At 42.2% G+C, this 20872-nt stretch overlaps 1 protein-coding gene across 1 annotated transcript in view; it reads right to left on the bottom strand.

Annotated features, from left to right (window-relative positions):
- The window catches only part of LOC147684252 (putative cation-transporting ATPase 13A4), a 287710-nt gene that overhangs the window by 155127 nt on the left and 111711 nt on the right, over positions 1 to 20872 (bottom strand). Inside the window, exon 11 of the mRNA XM_086944653.1 lies at positions 7063 to 7220. Coding sequence (XP_086800779.1) covers positions 7063 to 7220 — 158 coding nt within the window. The remainder of the gene's footprint in view (positions 1 to 7062; positions 7221 to 20872) is intronic.

Below are 20872 nucleotides of genomic sequence, written 5' to 3'. Positions count from 1 at the left end.
GCTCAATGCGCTTGCGCATTGAGAGGTGAGACCTAAAAAAACAACAAACAATTCATTTTTTAGCATATGAATAGATCTGTTCTTGTGAGATCTGGACATATGAAGACCAATCTTCCAGTACAAATGAAGAAATATTAGCGCAAATCATTATTAAAATTAGGTGGGTGGGAAAGGTTCAGGCTAGGATCATGTTTGATCACTTTAAATGTGTAATTTCCTCTTATAGAATGCTCAGCCTATATCTGGGCAATGGAATTCTGCATTAAAAAGCAGAACACTGGACAACTAGGTTAGACTGGACGTTTCATATGCAAAGAAAAAGATAGTCTATGGTATTCTCTCCAAGTTGAAAACAGTGTTTACATTTTGCAGGTGGGCTGGTGGTGGCCCTGGGTAGTGGCATGATTTGATAAGACTGGTACATTGTAAGTTGTCTCAGTGGTGGAGCAGTGTCATTTTAGTTCCACCCTTACATGTTACAGAAACACAATATTTACGTGGGCTGTATCCTATATACTTTGGTGTTTTTCATTTTATTAACAAGAATTTTAGTGTTAGAGTTATTAAACCATCTTTTATTATCGAAATGTATTAGTTTTAGAGTCTATAGACTTAAGGCCTCATTTATAAAAGTGGCCTGCGATGCTGCTGCATAATTTTTTTTACGCTCCAGCGCTGCAAGCCTCTCAATCATATCTATGAGGTGACACAAAGTCACTCTGCTTGGCTTTTCTTGGCCTCATATATATGGAGTAAGACAAAGCAACACAACTGGCTGCCTTGACTCACTGCGCCTCAAGAAGGTGCTTCCATGGGCGTTGAGGAGGGTTTTCCCATTCAGCACCCATGAATTTTGACGCAGCCTCAGGTTAACAAAATCACACAAACCTGAGGCAGCACCAAAACCTTACGCATCCTCAGAGCAGGCATAACGAGCAGGAATATTTTTATTTCTCACGTTTTTTCCTCTCTCTTTTCATGTATTCTGCGGCACACATAGAAAGAGAAAAAAAGCCTCTCTGGATTTTCTTTGTTCTGGAAGATGCCCCTTCCTGCACAAAAACAATCCTGTCTGCAATGGAGGAACCCTGCACCATGGTGCAAGGGTGCCTACATTGGCGCTAGGCACCAAAATGTGCACTAGCACATGGGGAAAGGAGAGGAATGCCTGTATTTCATGAATACAGTGCATCCCTGCCCATTCACATTAGCATAGGGCAGGACAGCAATAAGACTTGGGGCACTGCCCTGAGGCAATTCCTCAAAGGATATAAAAAGGTGCATCAAATGTATATAATCTAGTGCATTCACTAGGGATTTTGACCCATGTATGCGCTTAACGATTGATTATATTGTGACAATTTGCAGTTCTTGTTTATATTCACATGTGCACATATAACCTTACTGAACATGGAGTTTGCCTTTACTAAAGGATTGTGTTTCATTTGAATTATATATGCACGTATAAGCACATATCCAGCGAGCTCATTTGAAGGACTTGCTAAATTAGCATAACTGTGGGCCTTAAGCTTAGAGTCACAGACATTTATCCATCAACATGAACAAGAAGCTTGTCTTTGCAATGTTCTCTCCTCTGCAGGTGCACCTCTGTGATCTCATAGTCAGTGAAAGGAGTATCTTTGTACTAGTGAAGAAGGAACAAGAAAGAACATTTGGCAAAGAATGTGGAGCCAACGAGCTGAAGGAGGCGAGTCTATTCATGAGACATCAGGAGGGAGGAAACATTCCAGTTCGCCCAGATGGTCTACTTGTGGGATGAGAGGATCAAGAGAAAGGGAAAATGTCAACCTTGGGAGAGTGAAAAGCTGCTGATCTTGATCAAGTGAGAGGTGTGCTCATCTTTGTATCTTCTAGGTTTAATTAGGTGACCAATTGCTGTTTTAATAACAACAAAGTGAGAGAGAGGGAATTGTAAAGGACACTCTCGGTCCCCCTGGTCAATCTTTTCAAACAACAAAAGAGTGTCGTGAAAAACGAATGTATGAGCACAGAAAGCAGAGAAGGAAAAATCGACTTTAATGTGTCACATTGGAAATCATTAGGGATTTCTTTAGGAAGCCCTCACTCACCACCCTGGGTGGTGACATGCTTCATCATCGGGCCCACCAGGAGAAGCCGAATGCCTCCCTGGTGTGCTACAACGCCAGATTACTGCAGAGCTTGTTATTCGTGGCAATAGTGTCAAAAAGATGTGATTTAAAAAATGTCAAGGGCTGTACCATACAAAAGTTTTATTCAATGGTCAGCCTGACACAAGTAAAAATATATGTGTGGGAAATCTACCAAATTATTGTTTGGATATTTCCACTTTAGAGTTGGGTCGACATGTTTCTGCCCATCTATGTGTCATTTTATTAGGCTTTCATCAGGACCGTACGTAGTGTACCTCGGCGGTATGGGCGCGCTAAGGCCCACCCTTACCAGAGGACGTGAAAGTTAAAATCAAGTGTGAAAAAGGGTGCAAAAAACAAACAAACCATCAAGTTGTGGGTTTTCCCTCAGTTGAGAGGAACCTGTATAGTCTGAAAATGAAAGGACATACATACAAAGAAGACAACACATAATTAGTGCAATCCGTCTGTAAAGTTTTCTGCCAGAATGATCTCCGCGTGGACGTGCTATAGGCTAGTCAATATGAGTGACCATGGTGCCATAACAGCTATGTTAGTGCAGGAAAACGCTGTTCTGGAAATCAGACACGTGTGTGAACATGTAATATGACAAGTAGAAATGGCCGTATGACAAAGCGGCGGATTATACATCACTCGTGGTTAGCGATCAAAATGCCCGAATGTAGGGCCAGTAGTGATGTAAATGCGGCAAGGTAAAATAACTGACGAATACTGAGAAGATTTCTCACTTGTAAATAAAAAAAGATCCACACCCCATAGGTCTCGGGAGGGGTGGAGGCGACAATGGCACACCCTGTAGAGGGATATTAAAAATACGAAATGAGGGTTAGACACATAGTATCAAGCGGACTCGCAGATTACTTATCTCCGTTATGGAGAGAAGGAAGAAGGATCTTACACCCGCAACGCCTGACACCCGCTCGGCACCTAGCGTCTCCTACTACCGGATAACGTGGATGTGATACCGGGTCGGAGAAAGCTAAACAATAGAGCCAGCGGGGGCGGAGTTTGCTGGGGAGGGTGGGTGGACCAATCCAATCACGGGAATGAAAGAGGCTTGGAATGTAAGTCACTGGCTCCACATCATTGGCGGAGGGACAGCCTATCAATTGGCAAGGTGCAAGAGAGGTGTACACGCAAGCCGTGACAGTTCGTGTTTTCAAATGCTGTAACTTTATCGATTACCGGCAAATTACATAAGAGTCGCAAGAGTTACAGAATTGCATAAAGATCACTACATGAGCGTTTATTATGAGTCTCTAAAAACGCTACCAGTGGAAAAACATGGGAGACATTGACTCAGCTATAAATTAGTTTGATGAACTAACGAGCATGTGCGATAAGTGGACTAAGGACACATGGGTTGTCAATCGACGTGTTATAAAAGGGTGTCTGCTGGAATATTTTTTGTGATCCACACTGAGGTGTTTCAAAGAAACTAGTTTCTATATGACCTAATCATAAAATATTAATATTAGGAAGTCACATTGGTAACTTGCAGCACATGCGATAGGAGGACTAGGGGATGTTCAAAAAAGGGGGGCTATTGGCACGTTAAAAAATGAAACACACTAAGGTGTTAGGGGACACGAATTTCTACATGATACTCATTGATAAGGTGAAGACTCTAATCATAAGAGGATCCTAACGCTGAAGTACTGAGGACCAGGGGATCTGGTCGTTGAGGCCATTCAGATGGGTCCCCAGTCTGTATACCCAGTGTTGTTCCTTTTCAAATAGGATGTTGGCAGTGTTTCTTTCAGTGATGATTTGCTCGATGATGGTCCAGTGAAGGTTGTTGGGGGTGTGATTATGTTGGAGGAAGTGTTCACTCATCTTGGTTGTTACTTACCGGCATCTGATGTTACTGCGATGTTCGCAGATGCGCTGTTTCACTTTGCGGGTAGTCATTCCAACAGATCTTTTCTGGCAGGGGCACGTGATCAGATAGACCACATTGATCGAGTTACGGTTTGTTTGTGTCCTCTGTGTCCATGTTCTGCCTGGTTCCAAAGAAAGTTCTTTCGTATGTGCCGTCAAATGACACACACTGCAATTAGAACATGGATAATGTCCGGTAATGAGTAGTAAACCCCATGCACTTCAATCAATCAATCAAAGCATTTGTATAGTGCGCTACTCACCCGAGGGTCTCAAGGCGCTTGGGGAGGGGGGATCCGCTACTGCTCGAACAGCCAGGTCTTGAGTTGCTTCCTGAAGGCGAGGTGGTCTTGGGTCAGGCGGAGGTGGGAGGGGAGGGAGTTCCACGTCTTGGCGGCCAGGTAGGAGAAGGATCTTCCTCCCGTTGTGGCTCTTCGGATGCGGGGGACGGCGGCGAGGGCGTGGCTGGTCGATCGAAGCTGGCGATGGACCTCTCAGTAAGAGAGTTAGACGGACCTGTTGTTGGTTGTGTGTGTACCAGGGAGTCTTTTAGGCTCCTGCCTTTTTTTAACGAGAAGAGGGGTTTATCCCAGGTCCTTTTGTTACTTGTGACAATCTTCCAGTGTCTATTGACTGACTTTTTCATGGCATCTGATAGGCAACTGTAGGTCGTGACTCATGTGAGGCATATCTGTGGATTCCTTGACGGTATCCTCCAGAAGTGCTTCAAGCAGTTGGTTCCTTGCACGTTTGTTTCCTTTATCGAGAATCTTGACAGGATAACCTCTAGATTTCAATCTCTCAGTGAGGTCAGTTGCTTGGGTTTTGTAGTCCCTAATGTCACTACAATCCCTGCATATCCTGAGTAAGTATGGGCGAATTTTGCGAATCTCGCGTTCGCGAATTTTGCGGATTTGCGAACTCGCAATCCGCAAAATCCGCGAATTCTCGCGAATTTGCGGATTTTTGTTTTTTTTTATGTTCGCACGGGTTTCTGCAAGTTTGCGAGGGTTTTGTACAATTTCGCAAATTACGAAATTGTACAAAACGCGTGCGAACTTGCAGCAACCCGTGCGAACACAATTATATGAAGAGAAAGAAGCTCCTGGTCACAGGAACAGCACGGGGATTGCGCTCATGAAAGTCAAGGATGCAAAGGCCTCTACCCAGCATCACAGCTGATTTTCCACAGTAGATTTGGGAAGAGGCACACCTGTCCCGCCTCGAAGACGCTCATGATTGTTTTTGGGCTAATGAATGAGTCACTGATTTTGAGCATCAACTAGTTCGAGCGACCATGCAAAGGCCGCCCTCTACCCAGCATCACAGCTGATTTTCCACGGTAGATTTGGGAAGAGGCCCACCTGTCCAGCCTCGAAGACGCTCATGATTGTTTTTGGGTTAATGAATTTGAGCATCAACTAGTTCGAGTGACCATGTGTGTGTTACTATGCAATCGCCCTGAAGGGCGCAGGGGTCCCTTGAGTGACCTGTGTAAGGCTGTGCCTGTAACTATTTTACAATGGCGCCAGCAAGCTGCCAGCGCCGTTGTAAAATAGTTACAAAGTTAGCTTGCACAGGAAGCACTTAGATAAAATAAAGCAGCACCTGCTTCGTTTTATCTAGTGGTTCCTGTGCAAGCTAACTTTGTAACTATTTTACAACGGCGCTGGCAGCTTGCTGGTGCCATTGTAAAATAGTTGCATGAGTGGGGGTTCAACTTTTGAACCCGTTACGCTCGCGGATTTTTTTTTTGCGGATTTTGAGAGAAATCCGCAACATTCGCGGATTGCGGATTTCCCAAAAATCCGCGAGCGTAACGGATTTCCCGCTCATGCTTAATCCTGAGATACTGGCCATAGGGTAGGTTCTCCCTAAGAGGTCTTGAATGGAAGCTTGAAAATTCAAGCAGATTGTTCTTAGCTGTTGGTTTGTAATGAGTTCTAGTTGTTAGAACCGTGCCATGTACAGTAATGACCACATCCAAGAATACATGGAGCATTTGAATGTATTCACATTGTGAAAACTCTATTGAGATGATTTGAACTGTTTTACGTGAAATACGATGAAAATATAGATGAATGAATAAACAATTCGTCATAAGAATTTCTTGGAGTCTCACTTTCAGGAGAACCAAAGGAGTGCCTAAAATACAGGGATGGCACCATGATCCCATGGTGACACATGATTTATTCACATCCAAGAATACCACTGACTGCTTGCTGGAGCAATGGGTGAATTTTAGGTATGGATCTAGGGTGTTTATCCAAGTCAAGAATTTTTCTAGATTGGTCTCTCCACCCTTCCAGATCAGGAAGAGGTCATCAATATACCTCCTCCATAATCCTATGGAGGAGGTAAAAGGGTTATTGGTGGGTAGGAAATGCTTGGTCTCTAAGTCATGGACATATGGTCCCGCTACGCTCGGAGCAAAAGTGCTGCCCATGGAAGTTCCAGTACACTGGAGGTATAACTTCCCTTGGTATTCGAAATACTTTTCTTTTAGGGCCATGGTCACACATTGTAATATTAATTCTTTGGGTGTTCTGTAGTCCCACGTGATTGAGTCTAAAGCTGTTCCCCAGTTCGAGACTCTCAGAGTCCTGGGAATGCTGGTGTAGAGACTCTCAATGTCTAGTGTGACTAGGATGATAGAGTCTTCTTCAAAAGTAACTTGTTCTAGTAATTGTAAGAGATTTTTAGTATCTTTTAGATACGTCGAGGTCTTCTGTATGAGGGGTTTTAGGTAATGGTCACAGAAAGTTGAAAGGGGTTCGAGGAGAGAACCGATTCCCGACATAATGGGTCGGCCCGGAGGTGGGACTTTTTTCTTGTGCATTTTAGGCAAAGTATAGAAATACGGAATTGTGCTTCCGCCTGCCGTGAGGAATGCAGCCTGTTTTTTTCAGACCCCTTCCTGATTTAGAGGGGTGCAGACCTTTCTATTTTATCTCTGCCCTAACCCAGTGCCTCCCACACCCCAATACCCATACCCTCAAACCTGTGCATTAAAGAAAATATTACTTACACCTGCTCTGCTGTATACCACAATTGTGTAAATCACTGCAATGAGGCCAAAAACAGCAAGACACATGATAAAGCGGACTGCGTCTCGGTGAAGCTTGAAGTCAACAGGCCTGGAATATAGGATGGACCTCACCAGATCACCCTTTGCTGTGTTGAACCCTGGTGAAGATAGGAAAACAATGAGATTATCAGAGACAAATGCTTAAGGAAGTGTATACAACAAGACCACGGTGAACAGCACGTAGACTGGATCTGTAGAGCTGCACACTGTGGCCGACACCAACATTTTACCAGAGGAAGATTGAAGAAGATGCATCTTGGATTAGTCCGGCAACAAGCAAGGAGGCAACCAATGCAAAGATAATACAAGATAATGATGGCGCGAAAAGAAAGTGGTAATAAAAAGGGGGCAATGAGCTGAAACTGGAGGCTCTTACATTGCTTTGGAGATTAGTCCAATACGTCATAGGATATTTAGTAAACTAGTTGCTTGTTTCAGGTACTTACAAGGTTGATAGTTGGTGCTCTTGTAGTGCTACATAGTCCCATTCCCAGGGAATATATAATGGATTTATTAATGTCCTTACATTTAGTCAAGATTGTGTTAGTTTTGGAATCTTTCTTATATACATTCCACTCAATTATATTCTATTGAAAATAGAAAAATAGAATGAGCAGCAGTTGATTCGCAAGCGAAACAAAGTATGCAAGTACAAATAACTTCTGCAAATCCTCCAATATTGTCCTTTCACTGCATGATGTCCCCCCTACTTTGTGTGTGGACTACACAATGGAGATTGAAATCACATTTTATATATATCAAGATGTTAATTTTATGATATGGCTGCACCTGTGTCTGTTTTTACTTCCATATGTTTGCGCTTGCTGCATATCCTGTAGATATCATGTTGGGGTGGCTGTAAATTTAAATCAGGTGAGTGTCATTCTTTCACTAACCTTAGATGCATGGCAAAGAACAGCATCATAAATCATAATATATATTGTGTCTCAAAAAAAAACAGCCTGGTAAAAGTTCTCTCGTCTAAACAAAGTGAGATTAGTTCTTCCAGACCGCAATTTCAGATTTGCTCTTCAAGCTCTCGTACTCTTGCATATGGGGGCTGCTAACATCCTACTCCAAGCCCTCCAAGACTCCCCACAAGCACCCCCATACTTATGTAACTCCAATGACTCCCCCTGCTGGCCCACCTAATATTCAAAACCAGCTGCATCATTTACCAAGGCATCACAAACAGCATCCCGCTTATCTTGCAGACAAGGTCCCCATCTCGCTTAGTTGGCTGCACCCATGCAGACAGGATGCCATCAGAGTGCAGATTAGGAAATGTAAGAGAAGAAAAAGGCAGCAGGTCTTTCCTACCTCTACACCCAGGGTATGGAACAACATTCCCGTATCCATCAACGCCCACCACTTACATAGAGTTCATAAGCAAGATTGCTCTTTGAAAGCAAAGTTTATTCAGCTGAATGATGTAGGATCTCCAACTAGATTTCCAGGGAACAACCCTAGAGGACAAGTTTCCCAAAGAGTACAGATGGTGAATCCCAGAGATACCGCCCCTAATTTGTGGTCTGCTGTACTGAATGCAATGCAAGCAGCAGTACTGGCCCTAACTCACCACTCTAATCAAATGGGTATCCAGGCGGATTTAATTAACACCATGACAATCTTTGTGTCTGGAATCAATGAGAAACTCAAAGGTTTAACACACTAGTTGAAAGGGCCCAATCAAACCGCCTTAATGACTTTAAAATCGGTTCTTGCAAGGTGCTAGTAGATAAATTGGTGCAACTTCCGGTAATTATGGCAGCTATACTGGGGAACATCATAAGCCCCAAGTTTTGACCCGGAACAACTTTAAAAGAGAGGACTTGCAGTCCAGAGATGGTAGCTCTATGAAGTCCAATAGACCCCAATAATAGGCTGGCAGACAAAGACTCTTTGGAAATACTGGGCGATACCTTTGAAAGACATTCTAGGCTCCACTATGAATCTCCTGTTGAAGGGAGCATAAAAACTAACGTCCTTGTGCTACCTCGACAAACTAACTAAAAGGGAAAGGAAACGAAGGAATAAAACCCTCTCTGGTACCTTATAGAACGTTTACCCCTCCTAATGCTTCAACAGGAAAATCTGTGTCCTGGGAACGTTCCAAGGGGCCTGAATGCACACGGTGCCACCTCAGCTTTAGTCCATAATATTGCCCACAGTAAGGCAGCCTCCACTGTAAATATGAGGGCCTCTTATACACCAGGCACCAGGCCTTTGCCGATATGAAGCTCACAGTCTGAGGAATACCAGGAGTGCAAGAAGCTAGGACCAAACACGGCGTTCCAAGAAACAGCAGTGTAAGGAGGAAGAAACTCAGTAGCAGCCTATAGTGGAGCAGGGTCTCCCAGAACTTCAGCTGCAGGTGGTAATCGGTCACAATCTATTGACTTCAAGAGATCACATCGGAGTGGACTATCTTCTTGGTGGTTTAAACAACACCGGTCAGAAGCTATAATGAATCCCGGTATTTAAGTCAAGGGGTTCCCAAGATATCTTAAATCGTTCAACTATTCTAAAGCTGATCAAACCCTTCCCGGGCATAGACTAGGTCATGTCTGGTGATATTCAATCAATCAAGTTCCTGCCAGCAAAAGGGCGACAGCTCACGGCTCCTACGCTGGTCACCTTCTCATCTTCTGTGCTTCTAGCCCAATTTTTTTAAAAGAGAAAGCATCTAAAAGACTGGGGCATTGAGATAATAATCTATGACGAGGATGGATATCCCCTTGTGGTCCTAGCAGGACCATCAACATGTGAGCAAATGGCTTCCAACTGGTCTGTATTAAGAGGAGCCAGTGGTAGATCTCCCCCTCTGGCTCATCACAACATCGACCAATATTTCACAAAGATGACAATCAAAGTAACCAATAAAATAGACCCTGGCCATCAGCGAAGACTGGTACCAACTAATGAACACAAACGCCTGGGGTTGGTTACCGCAAGCCCTGTCTCGAACCTGGAGCATTCAAGATTGAGTCGAGGAGAGGCCACCAGAAATGGTTCATGGTGGCTTCTCAGTCTGTTCCTGGAACATCAGTGGTCTACAGACAAAATTTATGGATCCAGAATTCACAGGATTTTTTTTAGATCCTTTGACATCCTAATGTTTCAGTAGACCTGGGTGCAGTTTAGTATCCCCCTTATTGGTTATAAAGAATTTATGAAATCAGCTGAAAGAAAGAGCGTTTATGGAAGGGCGAAAGGCATCCTGGCAATTTATATAAACACCAATCTAGCGATTAAAACAGCTGAAGTGTATGTGGACGATCCAAATATGCTAGTAATAAAAATGGAAGGCTGGGCTAATAACTTATACATCAATCCAAAGCAAAAAGTGCCTTCATCCAAAAGATGGGTAGTCCATCTATCTCAGCTGAAAGACAGTCATATTAATTCACATTGGCTAGTCTCTGAAGACTTCAACCTCAACTATCACTATCCCTCGGAGGAACATACCGGCGCAATTTACCCTCTCCCTGAGCAAGCAATGCCATCGAAAACATGGAGGAATTAATCTGAATTAATCTGGAGAAGAGCTCATAAAGGTCTCAGAATTATTGGGTCCGTCGGCACTAATGGTTGAAAATGATCCGACATTCCGCCTGCTTGGTCAAGAGTCCGGGGCAATGTGGTTTAAATTGTAGAGGACACGCTTGTTTCAATGCCCCTTTACAACCAGGTTTGCAATGATAGTATCTCCCATCGAGTAGAGAGCGGTCTCAATCCTCAGGTCATCATGGTGAATGCATCCCTATCCAAACTCTAATTAGTTTGCATGTTTTCAGGAGAAACTCACTCAGAAAATCTGAAATGCCTGAAGTGGACCTCCTGTTCTATCAATTCCAGAGTAAAGGAAGCAGTTTCAAGTCTACAGGTCTTAGTTCAAAAAGGGTCCTAATACGATAGTGTTATGGGAAATTCTCAACAACATGACCAAAAGCCACAGCGAGAACAGCCATTAAAAGGGATCTCGACTTGACTTATGTAAATCATTAATTATGCCCCCCTCATATTCAAAAAATGGAAGCAGGCAACTCTTCCGGCAATCGCATCTATACCCAGGAGATCCAGACCTATTACAAGAAGTCCGCAATGTGAGACAGCGATTAAAAAAAGAGATCTGCATGTATAAACAGTCCAAACAAGAAGTATTACGGTTACTACACGCCTCTAAAACTCAGGACTCAAAAAGATTCTGGCGGATAATCAAAAGGAATGAGAAAGGTCCAGCATCTGCAAATAACGCTAATATCAGTGAGATTGAATGGGTTCACTATTTGAAGACACTCTTCAAGAGCGGTTTGACGCTTACAACTAGCCCCTACCATCCCAATAAACCCACTGTGGCACAGCAGATAATTACAGCAATCGAGGTAGGGAAGGTTATCAAAAAGTCCCAGGCAGACTGTGCCCCTGGCCTGAATGGACTACCTCAGGCATTGTTTAAACATCTTATTCCACAATGGGTCAGCTTCCCAGCGTCAATGTTTAACTTCATTCTGGAAAACAACGTTATTCCTGACAGCTGGAGGGGCTTAATGCTTCATCCCATTTTCAAAAAAGGGTCGGCATGCTCACCCAGTAACTACAGACCAATAGCATTGATGGATGTGGAGCTAAAATACTTTTCACCGTTATTGCATGATTTGGAATTTGATCACATACAGATCAGAGAATGTTGAGTGACGAGGCTCTTCTGCTAGACAAACTGCTGAAAAGAGCCTATAAAAAAAATCCTTCAGGCTCCCTAGGTTGGCCTCGCCTGCACAGCTCTGGTTAGAATTTCTCCTCACAAAGCAGACACTTGCTAATCCGGCAGCAATTGTAAAGCTTTGTTATAAGCTGCGTACAGCAACTGAAAACACCTTGGCTCACTTAGTCTGGACCAAAATCAATTTACAACGTGGGAAATGGCCTGGACATGAAATAATTTGAAAATAGTATTAGGATGCTCGAAATGGGTGACCTATGGAATTCGAATATCTCTGGGCAAACTTTCAAGAAACTGGTAAATAAATCAACCAAACTGCAAAGCTGGGTGGCAGATAAGGAAAGCCTGTCTAGACACAGTCATGGGTGGCAGGTGCTGAAATTATATTCCCTTTTAAAGGAATCACTCCTGTTGGTAGCACCTTTCCACTGGAAGATCAAACAGCCAATTTTTGCCTTAAGATTTGGAGAGATACCAACATTAGACCTCATGCTAAAATGGAGGATGGTTGGATTAAGTGAATATCGGTCCTGCCGCTTATGCCATCAGGGGAACGAAACTCTGCTCCACATTGTTGCACCGGTCCTGCATTGATGGACCAACGAAGAACTTTATTAAGACAGAGTTCCTCAACCGGGGAATCAGGTTCTGTAGGTCTGCAAGGGTCGAGTGTACGGACCCAAGTAACATAATGCAGAATATTAGATCAACTCCTTCTAGAACATTTTTAAAAATTTGATTAGCATTTAGGTTTAGCACAGAGTAATCTGGAGGGGGCTCCTAAAATTGGATTCTAGGATGTGACAAATCCAAAGTTTTTAAGATCAACTTTACAGGACTAAGCAATCTCCAAGGACGGACTGCTAGAGACCGCCATAAAGTGGTTCCCTAGACCGCCAGGCTTAGCTAACAATCAGTTTAACTGCGCATTTTAATGACACGTAGTTTCGCACACTTGCACTTTAACAGGGGGAAAAGCCATGTCCATCTAGCACCGTGTATACACCTGCTGCAGTTCAGCATAACAGCACTTTATCTATAGCGATCTATTTATGTAAACTCCAGCGGCCAGCGTGGCAATTTTGCACTTTCCTTATTAGGGAAAAGATCACTTCTGTATTTGGCATCTTTTTTATATATATTTATAAAGAAAGATGAAAAAAAAAAAAAATGGACAGGCACTATGATGCCCAATGGCTAAGGTAGGGTTATGACAAAAAAAATTGCCTTTCTTGTATGCATCTTTTTAACCTTGTTGAATTTTATGTGTGTTGGTGTTTATGGTTTTAATGGACTAAAAGAATATTAAATACATTACTTCTGACAAAAAAGTGAGCAGAGGTAATAATGGACGATTGACGTTTACTCAACATTTAAGGTCTCAGCCGTAGCAAACAGATGAGCATTCATTATTTTTTTTAAATGTTCTTCTTGGCACATTCATAACATTCGGTTAAACAGTGCCCTCTTCCTACTGCAACGGTATTTTGAGAGGTATGTGCAATTGCCAGAATGATCATATCATACTCCCCTTTCTTCCCATGCCATCTGATGCTGGGCTCTGCAACATACCCTTATTTTGAGTTGCTTCAGCTCGTACATGTCTTAGTGCAATGGCAATGCGTGCACATGACTCAAACTAAATGGAATTGGTTTCGTTGTTTTGTTTGTGGCCCAGGCACCTCCATATCCAGGAGGGCGGTCCCAATGCTGCTCCAATTTGAATAACAGTTGAAAACTTCCTTTTTTTAAAACACTACATCACAAATGCATGAACAGCCACAGCTCCTACCACTCATCAATGTTAAACTTCCCCTTTACTCTATACCGCTTTCCACCGCCTTTTGGCTGGCTTTGCACTTTACATAATTATATCTTTCTTATTATTCAGTCCATTCTTAACACAACCGACTTGTGGGAAAGTGGATTATCTGTAGTGGTAAGTAGGGACCGACCACTGGTATTAAGACCACAAACACAATATAAGGTCCAGTCAAGGTCTCCATAAATGAATCCCTTGCTCAACCCTAGGTAGCTGGTAACGAGCGGGCAGGCTTAACCTAGGAGACAGATGTGAAAAGCATTTAAAAACACCAATACATTAAAGAAGCAAGAAAACACCCATTTATAAAAATCCAACACCCATTTATAAAAATCCAACACCCATTTATAAAAATAGATTCTATTTTTTATAAACAAATAGACACCAAATTCACAAAAATCCAATGCATGGAACCAGAAATAGGATTGTTTTTAAAGATAGAACTAGTGATTAGAAGCACATAGCACTCAAAGGGTTAAAAAGGTTGTGCTGGACTAGGACAAAGTCAAGAGTTCTTTACAATGACTTACAGAACAGTGTCCTGATGCAGGAAAGGGGTCCACAGCACTAGCAAAGGGTTCTGATGCCCTGATTTGCCTCTTGGGATCTGGGACTACAATTCCCACATTGCATCTGGTCAGATTATGAAGCTTTTTTGAACCCTCAAGAGTACCTTCTTGAACAGCATATAGAAGTTTGGAAAGTATTCAAAACACCAATCCAAGGGTCTAGAATCTACTATGTGGTGCTTGGCATGTCTGGACTACAATTCCCACAATGCACTCGGCAAAATCCTTAAAAGTCCCCTGGACCCACTCTAGAATGGGGACTCTTTGTAAAGATGATGCAGGTGGGCTCTGTTAACCTGTAGCTTTCAGGGAGTCCACTTGTTAATCATTCTATTAGCAATGCACAGTCCTTAGGACTGTAGTACCAGATTGTGCAGCAGGTGCAGTCCTTGAGTGCAGACTCAGATTCCAACAGGGCAGTGTTCCTTCTTCTTGTAGTTGCAGGTGGCGGATCTGTGGAGCTATGCAGCTCTTCCATGTTTATCTAGTGCTCCTGGGCGACAAGCAGGGAAGCACCCCTGACCAATGGGATGCAGGGTCCACAGAGGTGTATGACCACTTCCTCCAAAATGAGGGATATCCGTGCCACAGAAAGCACCTTTCACTCAAAATCCAACAAGGAGAAAGTCCCTCCAGAGGAGCAGGATTGGGCTGACCCAACCTTTTGGTATGGCCAATTTTCTAAACACTCCGCTTCCAACCTTCCCCCTAATATAATTACAGGAGCTCCGGTGTGGCTGGGATCGGCAAGATATGGGGGTGAGCCTGCTCTGACCTAGAGCGTCATTTTACCTTTGGAGACCCGTTTGGTTACCCCTCTCCCTCTTCCTGACATCTGCTCTGCAGCCAGTACTTCCCTGCCCACAGGAAGTCCATTGTCTATAGCCTATAGCAGGGGTTTTCACACCTCATTGGAGCAGCCTGGCCAGAGGCAGGCCAACCAAGAGAAAGCAGCTGAAAGGCTGGATCTTGGATCAAAGAAAACAAGGTTAATGACTTATTTTCTGTCATAGTTATTCTAAATCTAACAGTGGCAAGTTGTTCGATTTATTTTAGCTATTAATTTGATACTTTGAGATATCTTTTTATGTGACGCTTATCAATTTTTATACTTGACTAAAATATTCCAATGTTAGCCTTTGAAAGCTTTCACTACAATGGGGAAAACAAACTTACAATTTTTTCCCAAATCAGGACAAAAAATATATATGTTTTATAATTTCCCTGCTTATAGTTACAAGCTTCATAGTGAGTAAACCAGTACTAAATCCAGAGAATTTCCTCATACCCAGGTATAGATTATTCAAATGAAAGCTTTGACGATAACAATGGTCACGTGTTCGTTTTCATGAAGTAAAAAGTGTGTTAAACCAAATGACAGATAATTAGGGCTTCGCAAAGTTTTTTTTCTAACCTCAATATGAAAAACATTGCAAATTTTGTATAGAGTCATCACTTGTTAGGAGAAATTGTGTGTTTTTCTACATAATAGAGGAACAGCCTGGTGACCTCACCCTTGCCCCTGAAGAAGCCAGGAATAAAAAGAAGGTATAATAGCCGATTCAAATAATATAACAAGGGTTTCCATATGCACTTACAACTAGAAAAACAAGCATTAAACGTGCATTAAACAAATATAAAATATGTAAAGACAGCAACATCCAGTAAATCCTGTCCGCATGGATTCTGTAATCCCTGTATAAATGGCAGTTACTGATTTCTTTGCAATTGCTGAGTTGTGATGCACCAAGTCGCCAATTATAAAGAAAACCAGTCAGAACTCTACTATTAAAAGGTTATTACAGTTGATTTCTCACTTCACATTGCCAGAGCCCTGAGGTGAAGGTCAGGGAGCATAAATAGAGCAGGTGTTTAAAGCAACAGAAATGCAATTTTGCTTTTCTTTCTTTTGCTCTATATTTACTAGCTTACTGTTCCAAGCAAAGAGAATGTTAATTTTGTGCACTCCTTGAATAGAGAAAAGATATACCCTTTCTGCATCTTCTTACACATCCTGAGCTACTGCACTGTTTTTAAATTACCTACTGGCGATAGCCAGTAGGTATATATAGTTAGGATTTTTTCTCTATGGAACTTTTGAAAATTCTATGTCTAATAACTTTGGCGTTTGTGGACGGAATCGGCTGAAATTTTCAGGAAAATGGCAAATTTTGTTTCTGAGCAGCCCCTGAAAATTTGGGGGGGGGGTCGTCAAGGGGGGGCCGAGAAAAAAGGGGGGTCCCAAAACGTGTTTTTCCCATTCATTTTTCCATAGGGCGGTTGGCCTCACTTTTAGCTCGAACGGCTGAATGGATTTGCACGAAACTTGGCAAAATTGTAGGGACTGTTAGCCCGATGTGCCTTTGCTAGGTCTCAATATATGTGCTTCAGTGGATTTTGAGAAATTAACGTTTAAAATAAGATATATATCTGTAACAGCGCTCCGGGCAGCGCTCCGGTTCGCGTACTTTTCGCGTAACGGAACTTTGCGATGCGAAGCTGATTGGCTCTCCGGTGTCTGTCAACATTCTAAACAATCCGGAGCGGCCGCCATCTTGTCTCTCGGTAGGATCGAGAGACAAGAGGAGGCCAAAAAAAAGGGGGAAATGAAGGAAAGGGGGCAAGGTAGACCCCTTCTGACCCCCTAGGATTGATGAGGGGGATATTATAGAGCCACGCGGGGCCCAAAAAAAAAAAAAAAAAATTCCGATTTTTTCGCCGTAGAGACGCGTCTTGGTACGCGAACCGGGAAGCTAACCGGCAGTGTAACGGGAGTCTGAGGAGAAGCTGATTGGCTGTCAACATTGTAAACAGTCCGGAGCGGCCGCCATCTTGTCTCTCGGTAGGATCGAGAGACAAGAGGAGGCCAAAACAAAGGGGGAAATGAAGGAAAGAGGGCAAGGTAGACCCCTTCTGACCCCCTAGGATTGATGAGGGGGATATTATAAAGCCACGCGGGGCCCAAAAAAAAAAAAAAAATCCGATTTTTTCGCCGTAGAGACGCGTCTTGGTACGCGAACCGGGCAGCTAACCGGGCAGCTAACCGGGAAGCTAACCGGCAGTGTAACGGGAGTCTGAGGAGAAGCTGATTGGCTGTTAACATTGTAAACAGTCTGGAGCGGCCGCCATCTTGTCTCTCTGTGGGATCGAGAGACAAGAGGTGGAAAAAAAAAAGGTGTAAATGAATGAAAGGGGTAAGGCAGACCCCTCCTGAACCCCTAGGATTGATGAGGGGGCTATTAAAGTTCCCTGCGGGGCAAAAGAAAAAAAAAATTGCGATTTTTCGCGGTAAAGGTGCTTCCTGGTACGTTAACCGGGCAGCTAACCGGCAGCGTAACGGGAGTCCGACATATTGTGTTTTTTGAACGTTTGTGATATGTGCACGTGTGGATTTTGTCTAATTAAGGTTAAAAAAAATATATATATCTTTAAGCGTGTTCTGGTGCACTTACGTTTTGGGTTTGGTTTGCGCTGCAGAGACGATGCGTCACGGTTATGCGATGCATCATGAGGCGTCTCACGGGCTACGTGATACGTCACTTAATAAAGAATATATTTTACAGCTATAGATATTAGCTTTTAAAAAACCAATGAAATTCACAGAAAAAACCATAGGTTATAGACCATATATAGTTAGGAATTTGCATTTACAAAACCTTGAAAATTCACTGAAAAAAGCATAGGTTATAGACCATATATAGTTAGGGATTAGCATTTACAAAACCTTATTTTATTTGCACAAAACCATTGAAATTCCATATATAGTTAGTTGCACTAACTATATATCGCGGACCCGCAATCCACTGCTAATGATGTCACATATTACATCATTCATGACATGGTCAGTGACATCACTGATGACATCACTGATGACATCTCAAATGACATCACTGATGACATCACTGATGACATCTCAAATGACATCACTGACATCTCATTTGACATTACTGATTACATCACTGATGATATCATTTATGTGATAATACATCTTCAGACTCTAATATAACCTTAGATACACTCAGTGTAAACAGGCACTCACAGACTGTCACACATCCATGGAGTTACTCACACACCTAGTCAGTCATGCAAAGAATCAATCACATCTCCATTTCCTCAACTATACAGTTATACACACCTTACTTATTCAAACATATACTAACACATATTTACTCTCTTATACAATCCTTGATACAAGTTCACAATGATTCATACAGCCACTCTCACATTCACTGGCTCTTATGTTCAGTTATTTATATATGTCAACTCTCACATGGAGTGTGTTTTACATATGTACTTACTTTGACATGTAGCACTGAGATATCCATTCACTCACCAATATACTCATGCACACAGTCAACTGTCCATACAGCTGTTTCTACATGCACTTTTGAACCCATACACCTAGGGAATCAACTGCTCACACATCTATGCACAGAGTTATACACCTCCCAGCCACCCACACACATACTCAGTCTCCCATACAAATACTTGGGCAACCATTCAATAACCCATATAGTTACTGATATAGCTACTGATTTAAACATGCAGCAGTTTACAGAACAACATAAATAATGATTGCCAAATTAAGACACTTTAATCACTAACCCATGCACTCAGTGAGACACATTTAATCATTCTCTCATACAGTCAGTCATGCACCTACTAAATCCTTCATCCAGACACTTATACATCCACTCATTCTTCAATATGTAAGACATATTTTAACTTTACAGAAACATACAGTCACTGGGTTTTGTCATCAGTGATGTCATCAGTGATATCAGTGATGTCATTTGAGATGTCATCAGTGATGTCATCAGTGATGTCACTGACCATGTCATGAATGATGTAATATGTGACATCATTAGCAGTGGATTGCGGGTCCGCGATATATAGTTAGTGCAACTAACTATATATGGAATTTCAATGGTTTTGTGCAAATAAAATAAGGTTTTGTAAATGCTAATCCCTAACTATATATCGTCTATAACCTATGGTTTTTTCAGTGAATATATATATATATATATATATATATATATATATATATATATATACACACACACACACAACTGACTTGTGAATACATGTTTGAAATAAATATCCAACAGGTTTTTGATGTGTTTAATTTGCACTAGAGGTCTAATTTGTATTCTACATGTTTGGAAACATGCCTAATCTTTCATAGGAAAGAGCTACGCACCAACGTTTTAAATGATTTGTGTGAAAGGTCATGGTGTGACCATGTATTATATGGGATAAGTTACCCCCGACGTGCATGATAAGAATATTGCTAGTCACCTCGTAGTTCCATAACCTCATAAAGGAACTTGGTCTTCGGACCCATTCGTCTATTTGGTACTGGAACTCCTCTGTAACTCGCAATATCCTCATAATGTAAGGCATAGGGTACTTTATCCCTTATATCAAAATGCAACTGCGAGGTCACAGAGCCCCTTTTGTGTTGAATCAGCAGAATGTTAAAAGAAGCTCCCTAAAAACAGAACTAGCAGTCCCTGGAACTCATAATTTAAAAGAAGGACTTTAAAAGCGCAAATGAGCTTCATTTCTTTGACTAGTCAGAGTTGGTAGATGAAAAAGAGGTTTATTGGCATCATAAAACAGGTCAATTCAATTTGCACTACTTCTGCTGGCTCTGTGCATAGAAATGAAAAAAATATTCATTCATTGCATTAAGCATCAACTCTAAAAAGAGCCCACGGGTCCAGGTTGTGTGAAAATATTCGAATGCGATACACAAAACCCTCAACAGAAAATAAAAAAAATGATCAGGGGAAGATATCCCTTTTAAGGAAGAATCCCCTCACACACCATAGGTGTCATGCTTCATCATAGGGGTGCCTCCTCGTGTTTGGAACTTATCCTAACGCGGGCTACAACCCCTCTCTACGAGGGAGGAGCTCAGGGATGCTTTTCATTTGAGCACATGGGTTGTATTAAGAACCCTATGTGAGCTTGGTGTGTGAATAAGTGGAAAGTGCAGTGCTACGGTGAATGTGAGACAAAACTGGCCATAGAGCTAGCCAGCAAAGCTTTATTTAGCTAACCTATGACAGGATTAAAAACAACAATAAGCTGAATGATAAGAATGTCAAGATTCAAGACAACTACATCAAGGGGATCAACATGTTTCGGCCATTGGTGACCTCTAAAAGTATCTAGGCCTTTGTCAGGATACAAAGAAATAACAGCTACTGCAACAAGTGAAAGTAAAAAGAAAAAAAAAAAAGTGGTGTACTGATCCAAAGTTTCATGTGTTCAGTAAGATCCATCGCTACAACCAAATTAGGTCAGTATAGTTACCGCATCAGTCCGGGGCTATTTTGCTAAAGGTACGAACGCTACACACACCTATATTCAGGCGCAGGGATGCCAACGTGTCCGTCCAGCCAGAAGGAGACAATACCACTGTTGACTATACATTATTATTATTTACAACTATTAACAGACATATTTCAATTAAATCTTTGTTCCTGAACACCAGGTTAGAAACCCAAAAACGTCAAACTTATTTTACTATATTTGCGCTACTTTTGCAAAAGAAATTCGAACAGAATGCTGGTGCAGACTGTAAGCCTATCTGTAATATATTGAAAAGTACAGAATGTATTTTGACAC

This window comes from Lissotriton vulgaris, chromosome 11, assembly GCF_964263255.1.
Source record: "Lissotriton vulgaris chromosome 11, aLisVul1.2, whole genome shotgun sequence".
Classification (NCBI taxonomy): domain Eukaryota; kingdom Metazoa; phylum Chordata; class Amphibia; order Caudata; family Salamandridae; genus Lissotriton; species Lissotriton vulgaris.
Note: the sequence above shows the minus strand (reverse complement) of the source record. Positions and strands in the feature narration are given on the sequence as shown.